This window comes from Onychostoma macrolepis, chromosome 05 (genome assembly GCF_012432095.1).
Source record: "Onychostoma macrolepis isolate SWU-2019 chromosome 05, ASM1243209v1, whole genome shotgun sequence".
In the NCBI taxonomy this organism is placed as follows: Eukaryota; Metazoa; Chordata; class Actinopteri; order Cypriniformes; family Cyprinidae; genus Onychostoma; species Onychostoma macrolepis.
This window is the reverse complement of record NC_081159.1, coordinates 22,584,152-22,609,286: the sequence shown is the minus strand read 5'-3', so window position 1 is coordinate 22,609,286 and position 25,135 is coordinate 22,584,152. Positions and strand designations below refer to the sequence as shown.

Sequence of the window (25,135 nt, the reverse complement as noted above, 5' to 3'; positions counted from 1 at the left end):
AAGCATTGTGCCACGTGTTAAAACACAGAAAGTAGTAGAGTTCACAAGATATGCTCGCTCAGGTGCACCTGAACCTCCGGAACTCCCCTGAGCACCCAGATTTGCTGCTATCAGGGTGTGTAAAGTCTCTGTTTGGGGTCTTACGCTAACCTTGGTTCTTCTCCATCAAGGGGAGTGTAGTATCGTCGTAGCCAGGCTTGCAGCTCTTGGATCCTTTGGGAGTTCCAGCTGCTATCGGCTGAGAAGGATCAAGAAGGGAATGTTTCAGAAACACAGGCCAGAATGACAAACCTTCACAAAAAAACAGTTACAACAGAACTTTCTGAGTGAATCTCACAGAAACCGTCAAGAAATGAATTGGAATAATATTTCAATCTCTTAGGAAAACTGTATTGTGCATCAAGGAAATGAGATCTATTGTTTCAACCATTATGATTTTTTTTGCATTCTGAAATAATTTGACTGGCAACTAGGTACAATAAATAAACTTAAAAACATTTGATCTCATTCAACAACAAAAACAAAACAAAAAATACTGTGAAGTGAAAAATATGTGAAACATTTTCATAATAGAATTAATGTACATTTTTAAAATACAGCAAATATGAAGTATACATCAGGGCAGTATTTGTTTCCTTGAATATATTTTTAATAATTATTTTGATGACCTGTAATATAATTTTATATCATATTTGTTTTATATTTTAAAATGCAAACAAAATCATTGTGTCCAGACAGGAATGTATTACATTAATGAGAAAGATATTTTTTTTTAAATAAGAGCTTTGGGTGGATAATTCTGCTAGATTTTCACGAAAATAACACTCGTTATGCAAATATTTTCTTATTAATTTCTTTACATTTTGAAGTGAAGTGTGACCCGGACATTTCTTTACAAGATTAACCCTTCTCCACTTTACAATTTGGTATAACTGATAAATCAGAGTGTTCGTGTGTGTTTATGCTTGGCTCTACCTGGAAGTGTGTTTTATTCCAGCCATCCTTGGTCAGGGCGTTTCTCAGCTCCTTGTAGCTCCAAACCGTCTGTAGTACATGGGAAGCAGCTTTGGTCTCCCTTGCTGACTGGCTGCAATACATAAACATGGAGGGAAAGAGAGTTATGAGGAATCTAGAGCCCAGTGGAATAACTCTTAAATTCAAAGTCATCTATTCCCCTCCCAGCATCGCAGAGTCACTATGGCTCCAATCTCCAACCCCTGTGGCCACAGATTTCTCTCTTTTCACTTCATTAGCTTTTCCTGTGATCCTCACTTAATTACCAGGAGCCTACAACTTCAAAGCCGCATCTCCAGAGTCAGAGAGGGATAGAGAGAGGTTGTGTAGCCACTCTCCAGTCTAGCATGTACTCTTTAAAAAGTTAATCTCTCACAATCAATATTTAGTTTTGGGTAAAACCATGCTAAAACTGTATAAATGATGTGAAGATTTAAACGAGGTCACATGTGGAAAGGATGGAGGAGGTTTGTTTAAAATATGGCTTACTCTCCGGAGGTCTCTGCTGCTTTTGATATCTACAGCACTACACCATTTAATATTCAGTTTTTCACACGCATATATTAACGATGACATGTGTGGTGATAAAAATAAGACACTTCAAAGAGTAGCAACTCCTGTTACTGTTTTTCTCTGCGAGTTGAGGAGGACCCAAACTAACATAAGATGTTTACACAGATCAAAAACACGTTGTTGGTATACAAACAGAACTAAGCGAGCCTTAAGAAAGGTAGCAAGAACATCAGTAAAACAGTCCATAAAATAGCATCGTGGTACTCTCCTGAAAGCATGGTGAAGACTGACAAGCAAGAGAAGAATCGATGAAATGAAGTCCTTGTTTTTGTTTTCTTTGCACTCAAAAAGTATTCTTGTAGCTTCATAAAATTACAGTTGAACCACTGATGTCACATGGACTATTTTAACAATGTCCTTACTACCTTTCCGTGCCTTGAACGTGGTAGTTGCGTTGCTGTCTATGTAGGGTCAGAAAGCTCTCGGATTTCATCAAAAATATCTTAATTTGTGTTCGGAAAATGAACAAAGGTCTTACAGGTTTGGAACGACATGAGGGTGAGTAATTAATGGCACAATTTTCATTTTTGGGCCTTTAAAATGTTAAAGCTTTTTTGATTTAATATTCTAGTTTCTTAAAACATCTGATTTGAGCAGAAATCAGAAACTTGCAATGTGAATATAGCTAACTCTGATCAATGGGAGACCATATATTGTGCCACTAGTATAATCTTGGTCCGTTCTCTGGTCCCTTCTTACCTGGTCCTGTTGATGGCAACTAGCTTGTCGATTGCTTGAGCAGTAACGAGAGAGCGGGCGTTCTCAGAGCTGTCAGTGATGATTTCATGGATGGTGTTGAGGATGGCCACCACTGTGTCTTCCTCCAGGTTTTTGGCTGGCCGCTGCTGTCCACTGGGCAAGTTGCTGACCAAGTCCCTCATGGCGTAACTCCCTGAGGATGATAATATAAAAGAATGAAAGATTCAGCTCTGAAAGAACGTTAAGCAAGTTGCAATCACCCTGCCAAACCACAAATATAGATTTATATTCAAAATTAATTTACATGTTAAATGAATAGTTCGCCAAAAAATGAACATTTAGATTTTTCTGATTCTGAATTACTCAACCTAATGTCATTCCAAACCCGTTAGACCTTTGTTCATCTTCCGAACACAAATTAAGGTATTTTTAATGTATGTTCAAGGCCCAGAAAGGTAGTGAGGACATTGCTAAAGTAGTCCATGTGACATCAGCGTTTCAATCTTCATTTTATGAAGCTACAAGAATAATTTGTGTGTGCAAAGAGAGCAAAAGATGATCCGAAGATGAACAGAATCACAGAATTTTCATTTTTGGGTGAACTATTCCTTTAAGTTTATTAACATTTAATGTGTGTAAAAATCAAATACCAAAAAAAAAAAAAGAACACCAAGTAAAAAAAAAAAAAAAAATGTATAATGTCCAATGTACTGTTTTAAAGTGTACTGAAATGGAAAACAATTATTATAAGTTGATAAAATATTTCCTAATAATACTGATTTTACTGTATGTTTAATAATACAAATAAAATAAAAGCCGCCTTTCAAAAATATCACAAAATCTTACTGACCCCAGATTTTTGTGCAAAACTTAAGTATTATGGAAATATGTGTTTAACATTATGGGTTCTAATGATCCATAAATACTGCTCTTGCCTATCAGGTCTTTGTTGCGGCGGTCGATAGACAGATTCCTCAGAGCGATGGCCACAGCTCGCACCACCTTGTCAGAGTCCGAGCGCAAGAGCTCGACGAGGATAGGCAGCCCTTTCTCCTTACGCACTGTCGCCCGGATATAGTTCGACCACTGTAGAAATGAGAGGAACAGACTGTACTAAGCCAGTGATTCTGACATTTTTCCACTGCATTCATTTCATTAAGTCAAGTCAACTTATGCTCAGCCAGATATGCAGCTCTGAAATTTTCCAGAATAGCAATATGCCTGTCTGAGTATTTGCGTGAGAAAAAGCTCCTCTATTCTGGGAAACTGCAATCCAGTAAATAGCCATTTGTCCCTGTTAGACTTGTGTGCATTTGTCGCTCCAACCCCATGAATCACAAAACCTTTATGTGACACAAGACATCTCTATTCCCCAGCCAGTGCCCCTGAGACAGTAATTAAGTTATTGCAATGTCACACTATGGCCACTAGGAGATGATAGTGAGCCTAGAAACACATTTGCAAAAAAAGTTGGAAAAAGAATAAATTAATAAATAAAATCTCTCAAATCCTCTTATAGACCACAGACGTGACATGCCCATCTCCCTACAGCAGGGGTTTGTGATGTGCTAGGGACTCTGGATTCACAAGCACGCGTGCGTCACCAGGCATAGAGATGAGGCAGGTCTGAAATGGTGTAACCACACAGAGAAGCTGTGAGCTTATGCATGACTGCACTTCAGGTAAGACATGGAGAAAGAAGCAGGGTCAAGGCAGTGCAGTTTAATGGGATTTACTCTTGCAATAGGTGTATAGGGAGATGTGTTTATTAGGGGCATTTCCTCTTGACTCAAGAGAGAAGAGAGCCCCACATGACACTGTGGAACAGACGTGTCAAACTCGTAATTAAGTATTGACTAGGAATGTGTTCAAGGAGCACTGCAAGCAGACAAAAACAAAACATTACAAAGTAAGCTTTATGGATTTGCATAATGTATTCTTGCAGGCCAATCAGAGTTCTGCGGCCGTCTTTGTTTGAAACAGCCATTAAAGTGATGAAACTGGTAGTTTCAACTTCATATATATAGCTTTGAACTCATTCTTTAGTCATTTTGAGAGAATGAATAGCCAATGCTTGGAGAGCAGTTGTTATTGCTTAATCTACCCTTACAGGACTGTTGTCAACAGAGATTTTTTGTTTTGTTTTTAGATTTCAGCAGGACAGTAATAAATCAGATATAAATTGAAATAAATTCTTTAAAAATATATTTGAAACATTCATTTCATGTACAATACCATGAAAAATATTTGGGCCAGTAAGATAAGAAATAGAAAAAAAAGAAAGAAATTAATACTTTTATTCAGCAAGAATGGATTAAATTGATGAAAAGTGAAGTGAAGACTTTCACATTGTTTCAAGTTTCCACAAAAATAATATAAAATGTGAAAATCAAAAATAGGAAAAGATTCTTGAGCACTAAATCAGCATATTAGAATGATTTCTGAAGGATCATGTGTAAATTACATTTACAGTTATTTAAAAAAAATAATTCAAAATATTACTGCAGCCATGGTGAGCATAACATGTGTTTCTTGTTTAAACACACACACACACAAATCTTACAGGCCCAAACTGGTAGTGTATACCACAAAAAGTCATATTAAAATCACAATAAATAAACTATTTGCTTATAAATTCTCAAAAGATTCACATGGACAGCTGACAGAAAATAAGATGAGTGATGCCATCTTGACAACGCCTCTAATTACTGTATGTTTTATTTCTATATTTTGATGTCCATTGACATAAGCCCAAGAACAGAATACACTATTCTGAATCTCAAATGGAACCAAATAATCATGAATATAATTCTGATCAGGGATTGTTTTTAAAAAAAAAACGGATCTAAATAAGAATCAGTTTCCAATTCCTGGTGCTTCCAAATTTATGTGCAGGAATGTTCTGAGAAGACACTTACTGTCCACTGTCCAGCGCTGAGGTTCTGTAGAGCCCCGGCCGCTGCTTCTAGCGTGTTATAGTTCTGGCTTTCTGTAAGCAGGGACAGGTAGAGTCGGACCACCTCCGGCTGATACAGTAACTCAAAACCTGCACACGTATATGACAGATAGACAACAGAATTACACATAAAACACTGGTGAACAAAGTAGACACACGTACAGATTAGTTATGGGGCGGTAAAAATTGATTGCATCTCCTTCTTTCAGTGTTGTTATGCACCTGGCGAAATGAAAAGTGGACAAAATAACAGGGTAGGACAAATGCATGATTATCACAACAGAGAAATAGAGACAGAAAGTCAAAGACACTCCACTTTCACAGATACATTGAGCAGTTCAATAGACAAACTGCCTTAAAAAGCCAATAGCCTGATGGACGCTTGGGTTCTTGACAACAGCAGCCCAATCTCAGGCAGTGCAATCAGGGAGTCTTTCATTAAACATGACTCGAGGTCAGAAACCCAAAAGAAGAAGCTCCTACTTGCTGATTCAGGGTCAGATCCTTCAACACAAAATACAAAGACATTTTGAGAATACCCAGTTAGGTTGGAGACATTTGCAGTGATAGTGGGGAGTGAATAATTAGCTTCCTCCTGCCTAAATGCTAAACGATGCCGGCGGACATATGAATCACTGTATGCTACTCCAGGGATGTGACTTTTTGTGTGTGTGTTCCACATTTTCATACATAATCTGAGACTCTAAGAATTGCAAGATCCACTGATCTAACAAACACAAACAGAGAAAGTTCTCTTGTGTATTCCAGTGGTTCTCAATTGGTTTTGCTTCAGGAACAGATTTTACAGGAAATTATACACCAAGTGGTGACTCAAAACAGTACCACATTTGTTTATTGCACAAAATAAACAAAAATATTCATATAAAAAGATATTACAACATTTTAATTATCTATTTATTTTGAAGATGAGGTCATCAAACAACCTGTCCATGTCCGCACTGACCTAATTTGACACTTCTACCAAGTACAAAAATGTGTATTTTTGTTCTAAAATACATTGTGTTCTATTCTATTCTATTCATCTTAAAATGATCTCAAACTAATTTGTACATTTGCATTGCGATAAAGAAAATAATCTGGGCTATTTTTAAGAAATTTAAATTAAAAAATGAAAATTCTGTCATTCTGTCAAATTCTGTCTTTTCTGTTCCGATTAATAGAGTTTTGGAATGACATGATGTTGACAATTTTCATTTTGGCGTGAACTATCCCTTTAAAATCAATTAATATGCACTGAAAGTTTCAAGTTTTGTGAGTTCCTGTCTGGGTATGAGGGTAACCATTTAGTTCAAGTCTTCTACAGTGCAACCACCGCACATCCATCATGTTCACTTGAACTCTCTTCACGACTTGGCCTGGGCAAGCATTTAGCCAAGACTGAGCATGACGGATGTGTGGTGGTTCAACAGGCCGCCTTCTTTTTCACTGCCACGTCAAGATCGAGGAGTCTGGAGAAGTTCAAAGGAACCTGAGCAATGATATTCGTACAAAAGCAGCAAAACTGCAACAAGGTGTAATTCGGTAACATGTCTGAAATGAGTTTGCACTGTGGTGGAGAGCAGAAAAAGATGGAGGAGCTGCCACACTAATGCTTGTTTGCTGGTGTGTGACTGCATTAGAAAAGCTCAGCCACTGCCTGGCCCATCTGCACTTTCCAAATGTGCACCTAACACCTATAATTTAGAGAGGGAAGAGTGGCCTTCAGGATGTGGGCTGCTCACTACACATTTTTATTTCTGTCTGACTGATGGTTTGAGCGAAAGAACTGTCTTCGACTTTTTAAAATTTTTAGCAGTTTCCACACATTCATGACATCAATTACCATTTAAGGATATTTTAAGTCTTTCTCCTCCTCACTGCTTTAAAATTCTTCTTGAATGTGTTACTATGATAAAAGAAATCAGAGCAGCCTTAGAGAGCGGGTGTATGTACAGATTACCTAATGCATGTGGTCACTTCAGTATTATGCTTTTTCACACAGAGCTAAGTGGAAAGTCATAAGTCATAGTCGTTCAGATACAGAGCTATATTCTTTCTTTGACAATAATAGCACACCATAATCAAAAATTGAGTCAACGTCGAAAAACAAAATGATTTATATTGTGGAAAGATGATTGCCTGCTAAACCAGTCAATACACACCAAATCAGCTAATAAAATCAGTTTTTGTCTTGTGGAGAAACGGCAAATGGAGGTTGTTCTCTGTATACGACTGACGTTGGTGTTAAACCCTACTGCAAAATTCCTGTCGTATTCATGACAGCACTTTGATATCCGGGAGTCTGTAAGTCCACATTCCCCTCCTTGTGCAATTCTTGGAGGCCGGATTTGCCCCTGAGCAGTAGTTACGAAACAGCACATTTTAAGCTGTGATTAGGAATTAGTTACCAAAACGTTCATCTTTCAGAGAGAGATCAAAACATCTCAGCTCTGCAAATATCACTGATTCCTGCCGGGATCCAAAGGCCACTTCTTTAAACAAAGCAAGAACCGTGCTGTATTGTTAAATACACTAAATGAGCGGTCACACACACAAATGTCAAAGCCACTGTAGAAACATCCACATGTCACCCCTGGTGCCTTATTATATGAATGTAATTTGCAATTCCAAGTGAAAAAGGGGAGGAATCATGAGAAGGATTCAGAGAGACATGCTCTTGCTTTTGTAGTGCTACTCTCTTTTGGTAGGTCAATTAAAATTAGTAAGTGACACTAAAACAAACAATGCGACCCAGCTAAAAGGGAACATTTCTTTTAAAGTTACAAAGGAACAACCTGCAGTACCATTAGTAGACTTCTGATTATCAAAGGAAAACATTCTCAAAACATTTAAAACTTTTAGAAATAATATCTGGAGAAACATTCTTTAAACAAAATTCTTATGCAAAAACTCCTAAATTACCACATACTTGGCTCAAATCAGCGTTGTTGTTGTTAAATACAACTATACAATTTTTCTTTTGATAATTGAAATAAAAATAAATATTAGATTACAAACTTAAACTTATTTCAGTTAGTATTTCATTTTGATAACACTTTAGTGTAGTGACCAATTCTCACTATTAACGAGTCACTTATCAACATTAATAACAAATTGGCTGTTTATTAGTACTTATAAAGGATGACCATATTGTACATCCCCAATACCTAAACTTAACAACTACCTTACTAATTAAAAATAAGCAAATTAGTAGTTTATTAAGGGAAAAGGCATAGTAAACGGTTTGTTAATAGTGAGAATTGAACCTTGAAATAAAGTGTGACCCTAATTTTTAAGTGCTAAAGTGACTTAAACAGTGAAAGCTAAAAATTAAAGCTAAATAGAAATATAAAAACAAACAGATAACAAAAAAGGCAACAGCACATATAAAATAATAAAACTAAAATTAGAATGAAAACTGATAATAAATAAAAAGCTACAAATCCTAAAAGTTATAAAATAAAATTATTGTTGCTGGAGACACAAAATTGGTGGTCTCGGTTATAATGTACCGGAAATATAATTTAAGGCTTCTCAGTTTACAATAAAAAGTATGAGAAAGAAAGAATGGATTCTCCCCTGAAGCGTCTCCAGAAGGAAAATGAGCCATGTCCATTGAACTCCAAGCAGGCCTGAATGACGGTCTACCTTTGGAACAGACTCTTTATGTGATGCCTTGTGAGTTGAATCCACAAAGTGGCAGGAACTTCAAATGCCAACAGACAGCACCAAAAGGAAGGTGGTAATGGCTTACAGTCAACATCACAGCATCCGTGCTCGTATGGGCTACCCGCAGAGACAGGAAGTAGGGTAGTCTGCAGGGAATAGGATGCACCAACAAAGCACCTTTCTTTTCTTTCTCATTCTGCACCCCTTGTCCCTCCACAGGCCACTGAAACAGCATGGACAAGCCTGTCGAATATTTGATTTTCTCTGGAAATGCTTCTTTATAGATTGAGAGCCTCTGGCCGGCTCTTCAAATGCTCTGGTTCTTCCTAAAAGTGGCATCTCCCTCTCTCCCCTGTGCTCTGGCTGGCCAAGTCCCACTGTGACATTCCATAGCAGATCCTGGCTGCTCAGACCAGCTTGTCACCGCTCACCCAAGGAGGTCTTTTTGATTTCTACTTACCCTCAATGGCTCGTATTATGTGGAACGTCAGACTTCAAACCGACCTTCCTAACAAGAGATTTTGCCTCTCTATTCATCCACTCGCTTCACCCCATCCTTCAACTGACAAAACTTTTCGGTTTAATTACTTTTCTATGTGAATAATATTGAGCCTGTAGTACTGAACTAGAATCACTAGAATTATTCCTCCAGGTTTGTGTGGGTCTTAAACATGATGGGTCTCTGGGTGAAGGAGATGTTTATTTGAGGCACAAAGCTTGCCAAGAATGGATTTTCTGAAGTTTAAAATCATTGGTGTACCCGTAAGCCAATCACATAACTTTTGGTTATGACGTATGTTATTCGCCGGCTCAGCCGCCTCGAACTTCCGCTGTAAACACAGGTATGTGGCGAAAACATTGAGCGAAATACCGGAGTGAAGATGGCTGTGAACGACTTTTGCAGATTATGTGAAGTAAATCTACACATCCACAATTATCGACTTGCCGGACTTTGGCCACCCCAGTTTCTCGCTGACGATCGGTAACAGTTGATAAATTAAACTTTTCCTAAAACCTGTCGGGAGTAGGGCCACAACATCACCTCCATTCAAAATGTGAACCAAACATTCTTCTTGTTCGGGCTTCGGTTGGCAAATGCCGGGAATATTCTCCACAACAGAGCGAATAGCATCCCGTGTCCATGTCCGCTGTCGTTTTAGATTTCCCTCACCTAAACTTAAATTTAGGCGCTTAGTGTCTAAGTCACGGCTCTCAGCCCACCCTCTGTTCATTGTTTGGACGGCTGCTGTGGAGCCGGAGATAAACTGGGAGCTGGTCTTCTATATCAGACTGAGTACAGAAGCGAACTGAAATTGAGCGGGAGTATGAAGTCTGACGTAGTCAGGCTAGCTAAACTCGTTCCAAGAGATGCATTGAGATATCAGTGCGAGAGAGAGGGAATTTAATTGCATTATTGAATTACTAAAGATCTAGAGGTCAGATAAAGTCCAGAATTAACCCTGCATCTTTTTTTTTAAAGAATACTACTAGTTGAATAGCCCAGGGTTGAGGTGTGTGATTGAAGAGGTAGGAGGAGATGAAGCAGGCAGAGGAGGAGATGATCATAGACCAGCACTTCAAAACAGCCATCGCTTCAATCACCCAGGCAACCAACCGTCCAACCACACTAGCAAATCTATTCATTAATAGATTTTTAAGAAAGAGAGAGAGAGAGCGAGAGAAAGAATAGAGACAAACATCTCTAGGTGACAAAAGACTATAAAATACTATATAAATGCTTCATTTAGCTCTGATCCAAACCTACTATGCTGCCTACCTAGAAAGCATTTTAAGCCATCAGAGGTGCACTTTTCAAAAATGCCTACTATATACACTAGTGTTCAAACGTTTTTTTAAGCTTTTTGTAAGTCTTATATGCTCACCAAGGCTGCATTTACTTGACTCAACAGTAATACTGTGAAATATCATTACAATTTAAAATAACTGTTTTATATTTTAATATATTTTACAATGTAATTTACTCCTGTGATGGCAAAGCTGAATTTTCAGCAGCCATTATTCCAGTGTCACATGATCCTTCAGAATAGAATCAAAAGCATTTATTTGAAATATATTTTGTAACTTTGTAAACGTCTTTACTGTCACTTTTGATCAATTTAAGGCATCCTTGGTGAAAAAAAATATTCATATAAAAGAAAAAAGTCTTGCTGAAGTAAAAAATAGGCTGAAGATGGCAAGGCAGCTCTCTAGGTTTTTGTTTCTGTCTAGCTAAAAGCATGAAGGCTGTTCCATAGCATCCTGGGGAAAAAAACTCTTATGGAAAATAAAACCTAATTTGGTGTTGTACAGGCTACATCTTTGAGCCATCTTCCACTAAAACAGTTTTTGGATTCACCTTTAGCTCTGGCTCATTTAACTTTCACACAGACACAAGGGGCGGCTCGTGCGATGCATTGAGAATGAAGGGAGCAAGAGATGGCATGCAGAACACACAGCAAAAGCACTTAACACGAGCTGCGTTGTGAGGTGCGCTGCAATCTCACAGCACAGGTGTTATGATCTCACTATATGATAATGACACTTTTAATTCAAATGGTTAGCAACGCAAAAGTACAAATTGCCCAGTGAATACCAAGTGAATAAATCTAACAGATTAAATAGGACAGAGGCATTAAACATACTGATATCAAGAAGTAAAAGAGAGATGCCTACAGGCTAAATGCACACGGCTGATGTAGATTGTGTTTTTATGAAAATACACAGTTTTTTTCAGAATTTTATCCACTGAGAATTTTTTATTGTCTATCTTGTCTGACAGCCATTTCACCCAGGACAGAAATAAATATTGAGTTTCAGTGGTACAAGACAAAAACCAACCATGTTGTTTGAACAATCTGTTCTGAATTCTGGGGACAGCATCTGTCAGTTTTTGATGCTGTGAATGACTACACACACACACACACACACACACACACACTTAAACTTTCTTCCAAAACCTAGTGGGCTGCCTTGCCACCTACTACCTAACACAGGGAGCTGTCTAAGACGGCATCCTAACTGTCATCAAAGTCTCACGAGTGACCAAAGTGGAACGTGCTACATGTGAAACTCCAGATGCAACAAAAATGGCGCTCCACACAGGAGACTTGCAACTGATTTCAATGCAGTTTGGCATTAGCATGTTGCTAAAAGACTTAATAGGACTTAATCGACTGTATTGTGTAAAATATATCATATAACTACACTGACTATTTTGGTTGCATTTTATTTTAAGGTTCAGTTAGGTCCATGCGGCCTTACAATTTTTTTTTCAATTCAATTTTATTTATATAGCACATTTAAAAAACAACCATGGTTGACCAAAGTGCTTCACAATGTCTGGAAAAGCTCACACACACAAACAAAATAAATACAGTAAAAACATCACAATGTCTCAACTCAACTCAAAAGAAAAGCCAAGGAATACAGGTGTGTCTTAAGAAATGACTTAAAAATTCCAACACTGAGCAGTTCTTATGTGTACAGGTAAACTATTCCACAAATTAGGTGCCACCACTGAAAAAGCTCGGTCACCTTTATTTTTTAATCTGGCTCTAATTTGGCCAAAACAAGCTGTTGTTTACCTTTTGAAACAGCATTGGGTGTGTGCCAATGATGCCTTAAAATGCTGACTCTGTAGGCAGCTTACTTAACAGTTTAAATTGTGTGTATTCACAACAGCGGCAGTCTTACAAATTCCTCTCACTTTCTATTTCTTGTATGCAGTCCTCCTCCTCTAACCTTCATCTGTTTTCTCCCTCAGACTCTCTGGCTGACACTCTCTCTCTTCTAGCTGCATAGTGTCTTTGTTAGGCTTGTTTGAGTCATTGCTGGGACGCCGGTAGCGGATGATATGTCTGATCTGCTTTGCCTGGAGAAGGATGTCCTTTTGCAGGCTTGATGTCATATCCCATTCTTCACGACCCACCTTCCTGCCATCCCATGCTCGAGCACATGATAAATAATCACAAGCTCTCCGTTTCTCTCTCTCACACGCTCCACATCTTTTCTTTTCTCCCTGGCTCTTCATCTCGCAAACACAAGTCCTCCGACGCCTCATTCTTCACTGGCACAAAAAAACCTGGCTGGTGTGTGCCACAAATTATAATCTCAGGAACGGAGCCCAGTCTTCAGACAGGCTGTCTACATCTCCTCACTCCTGCATTTTGCAAATGACAGTTTTCACTTTAAAAAGTTCATTTATAAAATGGCATGTTTGCAAAACAGGAAACAATAAACGCTGGCAGCTCTTTGTGTAGATGCCACTGACGGCTTGCCTAGTAATCTGTGCCTAATTGCATTCAAGTATGTGTGTGTGTGTGACTAAAGCATCTCTCTGAGAAACAGAAACATCCTCTTCTGGCTGAAAAGCAGCACACAAAGGCCCCGATGGGAGGGTAAATCTCACTCTATTCCCTCCCGGTAGTTTAATTCAGCCCTGTAATTATTGCCTAAGCCATTAGGCCAGTGAAGAATGGTTTGCTGCATCACGTACAGATGCTGGGTAATATTATGAAAAAGCCCTCGTCTACTCAGCCAGTACAATAATAGAACAGCAAAAGTAATAAACAGAACTATTATTAATAGGTTTTAGTAATAGACATTGAAAAGCAAGTCCAAACAAATGATTTACTGATGAGGTTTTATAGTGGACAATGGCTGCTTCGGCTGGCTCATTTTCACATGCGTTGTACCTGCACCAATCACATACCCATTAGACGCTGCCTAACAAACAATAACACATGCGCAATGATGCATATCATCCATTACATCCATCATTAAGCTTTCATGGCTTTCTGGCATCAAGTGCTACTTGCAAGCTCTTTCCAAAGACCCTTATGGAAACTAGCATTTTAGACTGATCTGGGATCAGATCATTGCCCAAGTCCTAAATCGGAGAGCCATGACAGAGGATCCGCCCTCATTCAAACGATAATGGACTCTGCACGCCAAACACTGACCATTGTCCATTGTCCAGTGGCCCAAAAGTGGGGCGTGAAAATGTAACACTGCTGAAAGAGCTTGATCAGATTCACATGAGTAGTAATGCTAGTATGCTGTTCTGAATTCAGCCAAGTTATTTTTCTTCTCTCCTTAGCGAAGACTGCTATTTCCTGTATTACTGCGCAAAAGTACTTTTTAAAAAAAAATAAAGTAATAATTTTATTCAGCAAATAAAGTGAAGACATATATATATCTCAGAGTCCTGAGAGAGAAAAAAATTCAGCAGCAACCAATTCAGCCTATCAGATTGATCACTGAAGGATCATGTGACACTAAAGATTAACGGATTAATGGCTGCTGAAAATTCAGCTTTGCCATTTTACATTTTTAAAAATATAAAAAAGTAAACAGTAAAATGATTTTAAATTGTAATAATATTTCACAATGTTAGTTTTCACTGTAATTTTGATCAAGTAAATGCAGCCTTGGTGAGCATAAGATACGTCTTTAAAACACATTAAAACATTACTGATCCTAAATGTCTGAATGATATAGTGTTCAACATTGACCAGGGCTGTGTTCAAAAGCTTTGGTCAATGACTTAACAGACATTTTTATAGTAAGGAAACTGACTTCAAAGACACTGTAAGACATGCATAAGGATCTAGAACAAATTCAAGTGAGTTTGAGATATTCCCAATAACATATTTCATGAATAAAGTGCCTATTTCTTGGTAGAAACTGCTCATATTTTTCATAACTGTCCAAATTATAAGTTGAAAAAATTACATTTATGAATTCACATTTTTATTTCCAACAGTTTCATCAGACTGGATATTTGTAATATTATTAATATAATATTTAATATCCCACAAAGTGGGATGTGTCACAAGTAATGAAAGCCTTCAAAAATAACCCAAACATTTTGAGTTGGATGCGACGTGGTCACTCTCTATACTGCCTGTTTTACAAATTATTTTTCAGGTTTTGGACAAAACCCTGGTGTTCTAAAGGCCTAGGTATGGTATGATATTACCTGGTCATCACTAGGACAATAAATTTTATCAAAAAGGGTCATAGGTCCCTTCCAAATATTACCTTTTGTGTATGCTTCCCTTCTCATAATTGTAATAAATATGATGCAAACTTGTATAAACACAACTTCATATTCAAATACACAGACCAGCTAAGAAAGACTAAGAACATGTTGATCTTCATCCTTCTCATGACTCTATACTCTCTCCAGGCTTGCACTGCCTCTCAGCACCATGCCACATAAAAGCTGCTGGTCTTTTGTTGATCATGAGCTGTGGTACAATAGAATCAATATTGTCAGCAGCAGGTGGGATAATGACTGGCAAGCGACAGGATGGCACCGCCAGTTTTCTTTCACAGACTGGCACCTCCCTGGGTGGTACACCCAGAAAATTCTGATTTTATCAGTACCCCAAACTCAGAACATGAAAGACGAGCTGCCAGGAACATTCTACAGGTGCATCTCAATAAATTAGAATGTCGTGGAAATTTATTTCAGTAATTCAACTCAAATTGTGAAACTCGTGTATTATATAAATTCAATGTACACCGACTTTAAGTAGTTTAAGTCTTTGGTTCTTTTAATTGTGATGATTTTGGCTCACATTTAAAAAAACCCCACCAATTCACTATCTCAACAAATTAGAATACTTCATAAGACCAATAAAAAAAACATTTTTAGTGAATTGTTGGCCTTCTGGAAAGTGTGTTCATGTACTGTATATGTACTCAATACTTGGTAGGGGCTCCTTTTGCTTTAATTACTGCCTCAATTTAGCGTGGCATGGAGGTGATCAGTTTGTGGCACTGCTGAGGTGGTATGGAAGCCCACGTTTCTTTGACAGTGGCCTTCAGCTCATCTGCATTTTTTGGTCTCTTGTTTCTCATTTTCCTCTTGACAATACCCCGTAGATGCTTTATGGGGTTCAGGTCTGGTGAGTTGCTGGCCAGTCAAGCACACCAACACCATGGTCATTTAACCAACTTTTGGTGCTTTTGGCAGTGTGGGCAGGTGCCAAATCCTGCTGGAAAATTAAATCAGCATCTTTAAAAAGCTGGTCAGCAGCAGGAAGCATGAAGTGCTCCAAAATTTCTTGGTAAACGGGTGCAGTGACTTTGGTTTTCAAAAAACACAATGGACCAACACCAGCAGATGACACTGCACCCCAAATCATCACAGACTGTGGAAACTTAACTCTGGACTTCAAGCAACTTGGGCTATGAGCTTCTCCACCCTTCCTCCAGACTCTAGGACCTTGGTTTCCAAATGAAATACAAAACTTGCTCTCATCTGAAAAGAGGACTTTGGACCACTGGGCAACAGTCCAGTTCTTCTTCTCCTTAGCCCAGGTAAGACGCCTCTGATGTTGTCTGTGGTTCAGGAGAGGACAACTGTAGCCAAATTCCTTGACACGTCTGTGTGTGGTGGCTCTTGATGCCTTGACCCCAGCCTCAGTCCATTCCTTGTGAAGTTTACTCAAATTCTTGAATCGATTTTGCTTGACAATCCTCATAAGGCTGCGGTTCTCTCGGTTGGTTGTGCATCTTTTTCTTCCACGCTTTTTCCTTCCACACTCATGAATGTTTGTGGCTTACCCTCCTTGTGAAGGGTGTCAATGATTGTCTTCTGGACAACTGTCAGATCAGCAGTCTTCCTCATGATTGTGTAGCCTAGTGAACCAAACTGAGAGACCATTTTGAAGACTCAGGAAACCTTTGCAGGTGTTTTGAGTTGATTGGCATGTCACCATATTCTAATTTGTTGAGATAGTGAATTGGTGGGTTTTTGTCAAATGTGAGCCAAAATCATCACAATTTAAAAAGAACCAAAGACTTAAACTACTTCAGTCTGTGTGCATTGAATTTATTTAATACACGAGTTTCACAATTTGAGTTGAATTACTGAAATAAATGAACTTTTCCACAACATTCTAATTTATTGAGATGCACCTGTATGTGTATATTTTATCTTTGAGAAGAGCTGGGTAGCTGTTAAACTATATCAAGGCCACCTGATGAGCACAAAAGTAAGCCATTCCGGTGTGTCTCCAACCAAACTATGATGATGAGCAGCAGCAGTCATCTTCTGGAAATTTAGTTTTTACTTACAGTCCACTATCAAGAGCATGTGATTTCTAACACTGTGCCGTTTGAGACATTATCTGGGTGCTACATTCCATGTGGGCGAATGAAGATGCTGCAATAGGATGGAAGCTCGACACCAGGTGGGATGGGATTGTTCCTGCATGATGAGTCGCTCATTCTGTCTTTTTTTTCATATTTTTCCATGAAGCAAAACTGCATAAAGATATTTTGTTTTGTTTTATGCATTAAACCAAATTTAAAATTATGCTTAAAACAAGAAAAATAAAATAAAAAAAAAACAACTTGCAAATGGGGTAAAAATAATGAATAAATAAAAATATTAAAATATAAATAAATGACTACATTCTATTTCTATATTATACATTCTCTGAAAATAAATCTTATCATCTGAAGACAAATCAACAAAGGATGTTTAGATATTTTTACTGGAAAACAAGACTGAAATACTCATATAAAATGCATTTTTTTCAGTGCAAAGTCAGGAAAAATATTTTATTTCAAAGTTACAGAGGCGTCTCCCAGCATGTGGGAGAAAGACATTGTTGACAGAACGAGAGCCAGATGAGGCATGTCAGCATAAATGTGAAATGTACAGCTCTGATAAACAGGGACGTCGGTAGAGAACTTGAGTTCATTAACAAAACATCAGTGAAAAATATGGCAGCTTCGGTTTTAGAGCAGAATACCTAATCCCAGCAGAGACAGTTTCCTAATAGAGGACTCGAATGGATAACAAATGGATTTCTCATGTGTAGATTGCTGTAAAACATCCCAATTAAGAATGTTGTTCCTGTTGTTAAGAAGCTCTCTAAATTCAATGGAGGGTTCAACAACACAGCCACCAGGCACGGATGGGAAGATGCTGTTCATAAGTGAGCCGTCTGTACCGCTCCGCTCTGTTTGGAGAACACGTACATCTCCATACAGAGCGAACTGTCAACAGGCAACAGAGACAAATTAAATGAGATATGGAGCAATGCAATGAAAGGCACACACAGGAGAAGACTAAGAAAGCATATTATCTGTACCTGCTGCATAACCTTGGGAAAACTTGTTTAATGTACAAACAAGCGCTTGTATTTTTGTGACGACAATTCTACAAAGAAAAAAGATTAATCTCTATAATTAAAACTCCTAGAACTGGGAGCTTCAAAAGGTATTACCACAGTCTAATCAACAGGCAAATACACAATTATTAGAAACTGCCGAGTTGGAACTGAGCAAATTCACTAAAGAGTCACTAACATTTCAGGTGCTAAAAGCATTGAAAAAAGTATATTGGGAGTTTATCACGTCTGTAGTCTTAAGGGAAGCAGGCAGGAAATTTTTGAACATGATTATGCTGCCTTCTGAGAGCTCAATTTAGGCAAATTGTCTTTTAAAAAATAAAGACTGTTTTCCTCAATTTTTGTGTGCACTATGCATTTATGCTAATTATAGTGTAGAGTCATTATCTTAACTTGCTAACCTCAAATTCTATTGCAAACAGTTGCGAGTCACCTCGCCTGTGCACTTCGTGTAAGCTCCTCCCTATTCGGTCACTTAAAATGTTCCTTTTCAATTAGGATATTGTCTTTATATCTACCAATGTAAAAGGTAGACAACAATTCGGCTCACTAGGCTTTGGAATAGAGCTTAGGCTTTCATTTGAAAGGTTTCACAAGTTGGAGTCTGCGTAAAATGTGCTGCTCAGGGACAGGAGGAACCACAGCAGAACGAAGTAAACATGATTCATCATCATTTCCTCCACCTGATGTCATTATGTTACGGGAATCAGAGGGCTAAAAAAGGAATAAGCCAGAGAGAGAGGGGAAAAATGACTTAATTCATAGTGTCTTCATCTCTCTGGACACCGTTTTTTATGAAACACAACAATGGCTTCACTGCATTGTTTGGAATGAGGGCTAAGAAACACAATAGGCGCACTAATAGCTTCTCTACATGAACTCCACATTCTGTGACCTCTAGCACAGCAAATGCCATTTCAGTTAACACCAAAGAACATGCACTCATTAGCTCTGCTCCAAAACCTAGTGAGCTGCTTTTAAGGCATCACAGGCACCCTCACGAATCTAGAGGTCACATTAAGGTCCACTGTCTATTGTCAACAGTGTAGCCATGTATGAAGCACTGCTCACACAAACCAAGCTGTTATTTTATTTTCATTTAAACGTTAGTTAGTTACTCACTCAAACTTTTGAATGGTAGCGTATCGCCGTTTCCACAAAAAGATTAAGCAGCACAACTGTTTTCAATATTGGTAATAATACAAAATGTTTTGTCGGCACCAAATCGGAATATTAAAATGATTTCTGAAGGACCATGTAAAATTAAGAAAAATTCAGATTTACCATCATAGAAATAAATTACATTTTACAATATTTTAGTTCCTTTGCATTTTAATATTATTTCAAAATATGACTAAAATATTTTACTTTTGTCATTGAATACATGCAGTCTTGTTGACCATATTTAAAAATCATAATTATTATTAAGTATTTATTACTCAGACGGCCCACAGACCCACAGTCCCCTCACTGTCAATCTCATCTCCATCAGAATCCCTAATTAATTCTCTCCTGTCTCTTGCAGCGAGGAAGCCTTCACATCTTTCATGGCTTGTAGTTTTAAAACAGAAATTCTCTGAAACCAAATGCTTGAGGCATAAAATGCAACAAAGATGCTTGGTGAATAAACAATGTCTGTGTGTCTCAGGTTCAGCTAAGCGACCAAAATCCCTCAATACTCTAAGCTGTCACAGCGGCCTCTCAAGCACATGTTGATGTATGGATATACTGTATCACTTAGAGAGGAATCAGGATAGAAGCAGTCCCATTGCACACTAACCTCTGTTACCCTGATCTTTTTATTGCATATTAATCCCCCGGTGCCAATCCCATCTGAAATCAGACCAGACTTACTATTCATCTGATCTCTCGGACAAATGTGAATCCTTTTCTAGCAAAAAGTCAGGAGAGGTTATTTTTCCTGTTCCAATAAGTGCAGGTTTGTCTAAAACAAAGCTCAGTGCTTTCAGAGGCCTATAAATAAATACCCTTTTGTCTCCATCAGATCCATTTTTTATACAATATAATGGGTTAGAAATACAGTTAAGAGTCAATTGGAGTTAAGATACAGTTAAGAGTCAAACTTCCTGTTTAAAAAAATATTTTTTTTTTATTTGTGATAGTTAAAGCGGATCAGGAGTCTTTTTAAAAAAAAATGTTTATTTGTTGCCTCGAACCATCCTGTAAATATAACATAGCACAAGACAAAAAAAAAAATAAAAAAAATACACTTTTTTTTTTTTAAATGTAAAAAATATAGTTTTGTATAAAATGTATTATTCAGGTCAATATCATCCCCATTCTGCATGTTAACAAGAAAGAGGCTAATTAAAGAGAGACATGAAATGCTATTGACTTTGAACAGCTGCCATTAGAACTTTATGAAACTGCTCCCTGAAGCTCCTGACCAGCATCCATTATTTACTCAAGAACAAGGCCTTTTGAAACTTTTAAGTAATATGTGGCTGTTGTTCGTATCTGGAAGGTCAACTTGTCTCAAAGCTGTGTGAGCAAAGTGAAAATACACACCAGTAGACACACACACAAAAAACAAACATGGCTTTGTTGAGTTCTGCGATAGTCAGCACATTCTCACACGGATGCATCAACATTCTCACACACACTCTGTGTCCACAGAGAACTCTGCAGATTTCCGCAGGATTGCAACACCTATAGAGTCAAGATGTACTAAAGTGTTTTAAATCTAAATACTGCAGAAACGTATACTGCTGTTCAAAGGTTTGATGTTGGTAAGATGTTTTAATGTTTTTGAAAGACACTTTCCAACGCTGCATGGATTTGATATCCATTTTATATGTTTTTGTGAAAAAAGTGAGAACCATTATTTTCAGGATTCTCCGATGAACAGAAAGTTAAAAAGAGCTGCATTTATTAGAAGGGTTTGACTGTCACTTTTGATTTAATTCAATTTAATGCATTCTTACTAAATAAATGTATGACTAGTTTACCATTTTTATTTTTATTTTCTATTTCTCGGTTTCAAATCCTATATGCGACTAAATATATGAATTAGTTTGATAACTAAGCTAATCTCTAAGCTGCTCACTGAATTCCATAGATTTCCCCCCAAATCGAAATGTGGCAAACTCTGCATATTCCTTGTGGGTTTGTCCATGAGCTACTATTTTTACTCTGCCAAGCAAAACATTCCACCAGCAAACACATGTGGACCACTCTACTACAGCCTTATGACTACATTTGATTTCACATTATTCCTATTTATTCATTCACCTTCATTTTTCTCTTTTAAAACCCGACAACACACAAATGATGGTCGTCTCATGAGTGGAGATCAGTAAACAGTATTTATCTTCTTTAATAGGATGTCCTCACAAGCCTCACAGATTTGTAGAAAAAACAGGTCATCTAAAAATGATATATTTTTCTCTCTCTTTGTGGCTCATCTATAGTAATACATAAAAAATGAGCCTCAATAAAACATCTTCCTCTCTCGCTAAGTGGAGCTCTGAGGTAAAATGATCTTAGATCAGTCAGTTAGAAGGGAAAAGGTATCGAGTCGCTCCCTGATGACTGTTCAGTGGGTGTAAATAGAGACCATTGCCACATGGACTGATGCTTTTCAGCATGTCTAGTCTCAAGACCCCCGTTCTGTTTCACTGCATTAAAACATGTCTTGTCTGAATTCTCCCTATGCCTGCATCCCTTATGATTAATTTGCAGACAATTACAAGCTAAAGGTCTGAGCATCTCTCACACACAGATGGTTTAACCCAGCACAGGTCTCAATCTGGCCTGTTTCTGAGAGTAAATCAACCTCATTCTATTGGAATAAGCTTGGTCAGGGATATCAATCGCACTAAAACACATCGTGTATTTAGCACTCTGCTGCTGAGGATTATGGCTGTGTTTGTCATAATGATAAAAGGCCTAGGCAGAAGAGTACTGTTACCTGATACCTGGGATTCCCAGAGGATCTCCGTATGCTGATGTGCACTCAGTGCACTCTGTGCAAACAGAAGCTCTGCTCCAAAACCTAGTGAGCTTGCTGCCTACTGCCTCCTAAGGCAACACCCTAACAATCATGGAACCTTATAAATGACTTGTCTGGAATCAGCAGCACCTCTAATGCAATAGTTATTTAAAAAAAAAAAAAAAAAGGACTAATAAAAACGTTGTTTTTTACATTTATTTTTATTTACTTTATGCAATCTCAGTACTAAAGGTGCTAATATTGTTTTTTATTTTTTATTTTAGCATATTTAAATTTTTTCTCCAGTCCTCAGTGTGACGTGTTGATTTAATGTTCAAGGAACATTTCTTCTTAATGTTGAATATTTTAGTAAAAACTGTGATGCAATTATTTATTTTTTTGTAGGATTTTTTTATGAGCGGAAAGTTGAAAAGAACAAGCATTTATATGACAAAAATCTTTTGTAACATTATAAATGTCTTTACTGTCAATTTGAAATGGTAGTGCATTTCTTCCATCTCGTCACCATCTTTATTTTATCACTGAGCTTGTCACAATGCACTCTGGGATGGCCTTTACAGTAAATTTGTCAGTATTGCCTTAGCACACTGCCTCAGTAGGCAGCTCACTAGGTTTTGGAACAAAGCTACACTTCCCATAAATCTGTGCACTACAACCCTCAGTAGTCTAACAGTTTGTTGGCCATACAGTATGTGCTATTTTTAGACTGCATCTTAATGGATTTGACTTCCTTAAAGCAATGCACCTGCCTTTCATAACTAGATTTTTTCTTTTTGAGAGATACCAAAGAGTTGGGTCTTTTCCTGTCCTTTTTTCAAAAGAGTGACAGCTTAAAGATGTAATAATTCTGCGGTGTCAAAAGAAGACATACCTTTAGTGGGTTCTGTGCGCTTGGGTAGGTCCAATGTGTCATAGTTTTTGTCATGCTCTCCGTTTTTCCTCCCTAAGTGAAGAAGGGGAAGACAGAGTGAGAGGGAGCGTGAGGGAACAAGACAGAAAGAGCAGCTGTAAGTGTCATTCTATGAGAGACGGAATTTACTGGTATGAAAATGTCAAGTAGACCCAAGTCTCAGACACACACACACACACACACACACACACACACACACACACACACACACACACACAGTCACAGACGTGCTACACATAAATCTAGCTACTACACAGATATGCAGAGACAAACTCTTGACACCAGCTCCCAAGAGTGGGAACCCCCATTAAAAATGCAGAGCCTTTGTCATGGTGGACAACTCTCTATAACAGAGTGAAGTAATGAAGACCACTATCACACATAGAGAACATGTCATCTACAAATGAACATTCTGCCATTATTTACTCACCTTCATATTGTTCCAAACATATTTGACATGCTCCAAAAACAACAAAAAACAACTTAGAAGTAGTCCATATGACTCACATGCTGTATTTCAAGTGTTCTGAAGCCATAATATTACTTCAGAAAAACACCAAAGCCATTTTTTCTTATCTTATTTGTGCAAATGACATATGCACATATTCAAATTTGGTGAATTGCTAAAAATGGCAAATGTCATAGTGTCATAGTGTAACTCAATCACAATGCACCAAATGTTAATATGCTAACCTCTGCAGTGGAGAGGAAGATTTTGAATGAAAATTAAATATCCAAATGAATTAATTAAGTAGATTAAACCAGGATGCATTTACTTGAGAGGGAACACTGTTTGAGATATTGGCATGATACTGGCAGATTTTTAACTTGTTTAAAAGCAAAAATCTTTTTTCAAAATTTGCCAGTGAATTAATGACAACCAGTCTTAATATCTTACGCAGTGTTGCTTCTGATGTAAATTTATCTTATTTAAAGATGATAATTAATAAACAAGACAAAAATCCAAATTTTGTTTTTGCAAACAAAGCTATTGCATGCTTTCAGAACAAAGTGAACACTTTTTATGGATTGTACTATGTTACGTTTTGTCATTTTTAGCCCTGGGTCAACAATCACTTTTGTTATGAAAAAGGACAATGTGAACATTCTGCCTGACATCCCCTTTTTGTGCTTTCTAAAAGAAAAAAAAAAAATCATACAGGTTTGGATCAACATGAGAGTGAGTAAATGATGACATTTTTCGGAGAACTATCCCTTTACAGAAATGAGCAAAAGGACAGAAAGCAAAAGCCAGGCCTCGTTAACAGATAACAGCAGACACACAGACATCTATGCCAGCTGAAAGGGGCTTTCAACACCAGCTAAATTGGCACAGGTTTGACATTTCCTTGAGGAGAGGAACACTGGCTAGTCGTTAAAGAATGGAAGGCGAAAGAGTGAAAGAGAGGCAGCGATGAAACGTTTATTCTGATGAAGATAGAGGGATGCATTTTATGTGAGTGTGTGCCGAGAGAAACAGACAGACAGAGGAAAAGCAAGAAGAGACACTCACCTTGATTAAACCATTCCTCTACAGTTAGCCAACGCAGGAACAGCAGCAAGACCAATGAGGGAAAAAAAGCAGGCAGGGAAGAAGAAAGGAGATTCAGAGAGTGTGTGTATTAAAGGAGACAGAACTTATTTGTGAACCACTTAAAAGTGAAAGGAGATAGAGATTAAAAAAATGAAGCAAGTACAAAGTAGTGGAGAGAGTCAGTTCCATTAATTCCCTCAAGTGAAGATTCCAGAAAGAGTTTGCACAGCTTTTTCAACAAATTCACTAAATGGTGACAAGAATCTTAGTATATTCACAGACTTCATGCATCATTGTGTTCTGCAATGCTGTCAGTACAATTCATAATGTAATACTATATTCTCAGCGTGGCTGCAGGGCTGCTATACTGGACATTAGCATAATCAGTCTTCCACGGTCAGTTTTAAGGCCATCTACTGTGATGGTAGAAGAGAATCGGGCTGAGCAATTTGCTTAGTGATCTAAACCATCAAAAGGCATGCTATTCGGATAGCCACCTGAAAAACAACACATTTGGTTTAATAGCACAGATATTTGAAAGTCTATCGCCCCTTTGAGTGCAGAGCATCGCTACTGTTAAGTGGAAACAAAGAAAGGGAAATATTTAATATGTTATGTTTTTGGCTTCAGATATGTACACTACCATTCAAAGTTT

The 25,135-nt window shown here is 37.8% G+C and overlaps 1 protein-coding gene across 14 annotated transcripts in view; it reads right to left on the bottom strand.

Moving 5' to 3' along the window:
• The window catches only part of arvcfb (ARVCF delta catenin family member b), a 215,230-nt gene that overhangs the window by 8,107 nt on the left and 181,988 nt on the right, over nt 1-25,135 (bottom strand). For 12 of the 14 annotated variants that reach the window (XM_058775742.1, XM_058775741.1, XM_058775727.1 and 9 more), the window contains 7 exons: nt 24,460-24,477; nt 22,908-22,979; nt 5,205-5,332; nt 3,222-3,372; nt 2,287-2,479; nt 976-1,087; nt 151-238 (listed from right to left, as the gene is read on the bottom strand). In XM_058775742.1, coding sequence (XP_058631725.1) covers nt 151-238; nt 976-1,087; nt 2,287-2,479; nt 3,222-3,372; nt 5,205-5,332; nt 22,908-22,979; nt 24,460-24,477 — 762 coding nt within the window. The remainder of the gene's footprint in view (nt 1-150; nt 239-975; nt 1,088-2,286; nt 2,480-3,221; nt 3,373-5,204; nt 5,333-22,907; nt 22,980-24,459; nt 24,478-25,135) is intronic. The other 2 variants (XM_058775729.1, XM_058775737.1) reach the window with 1 other exon arrangement.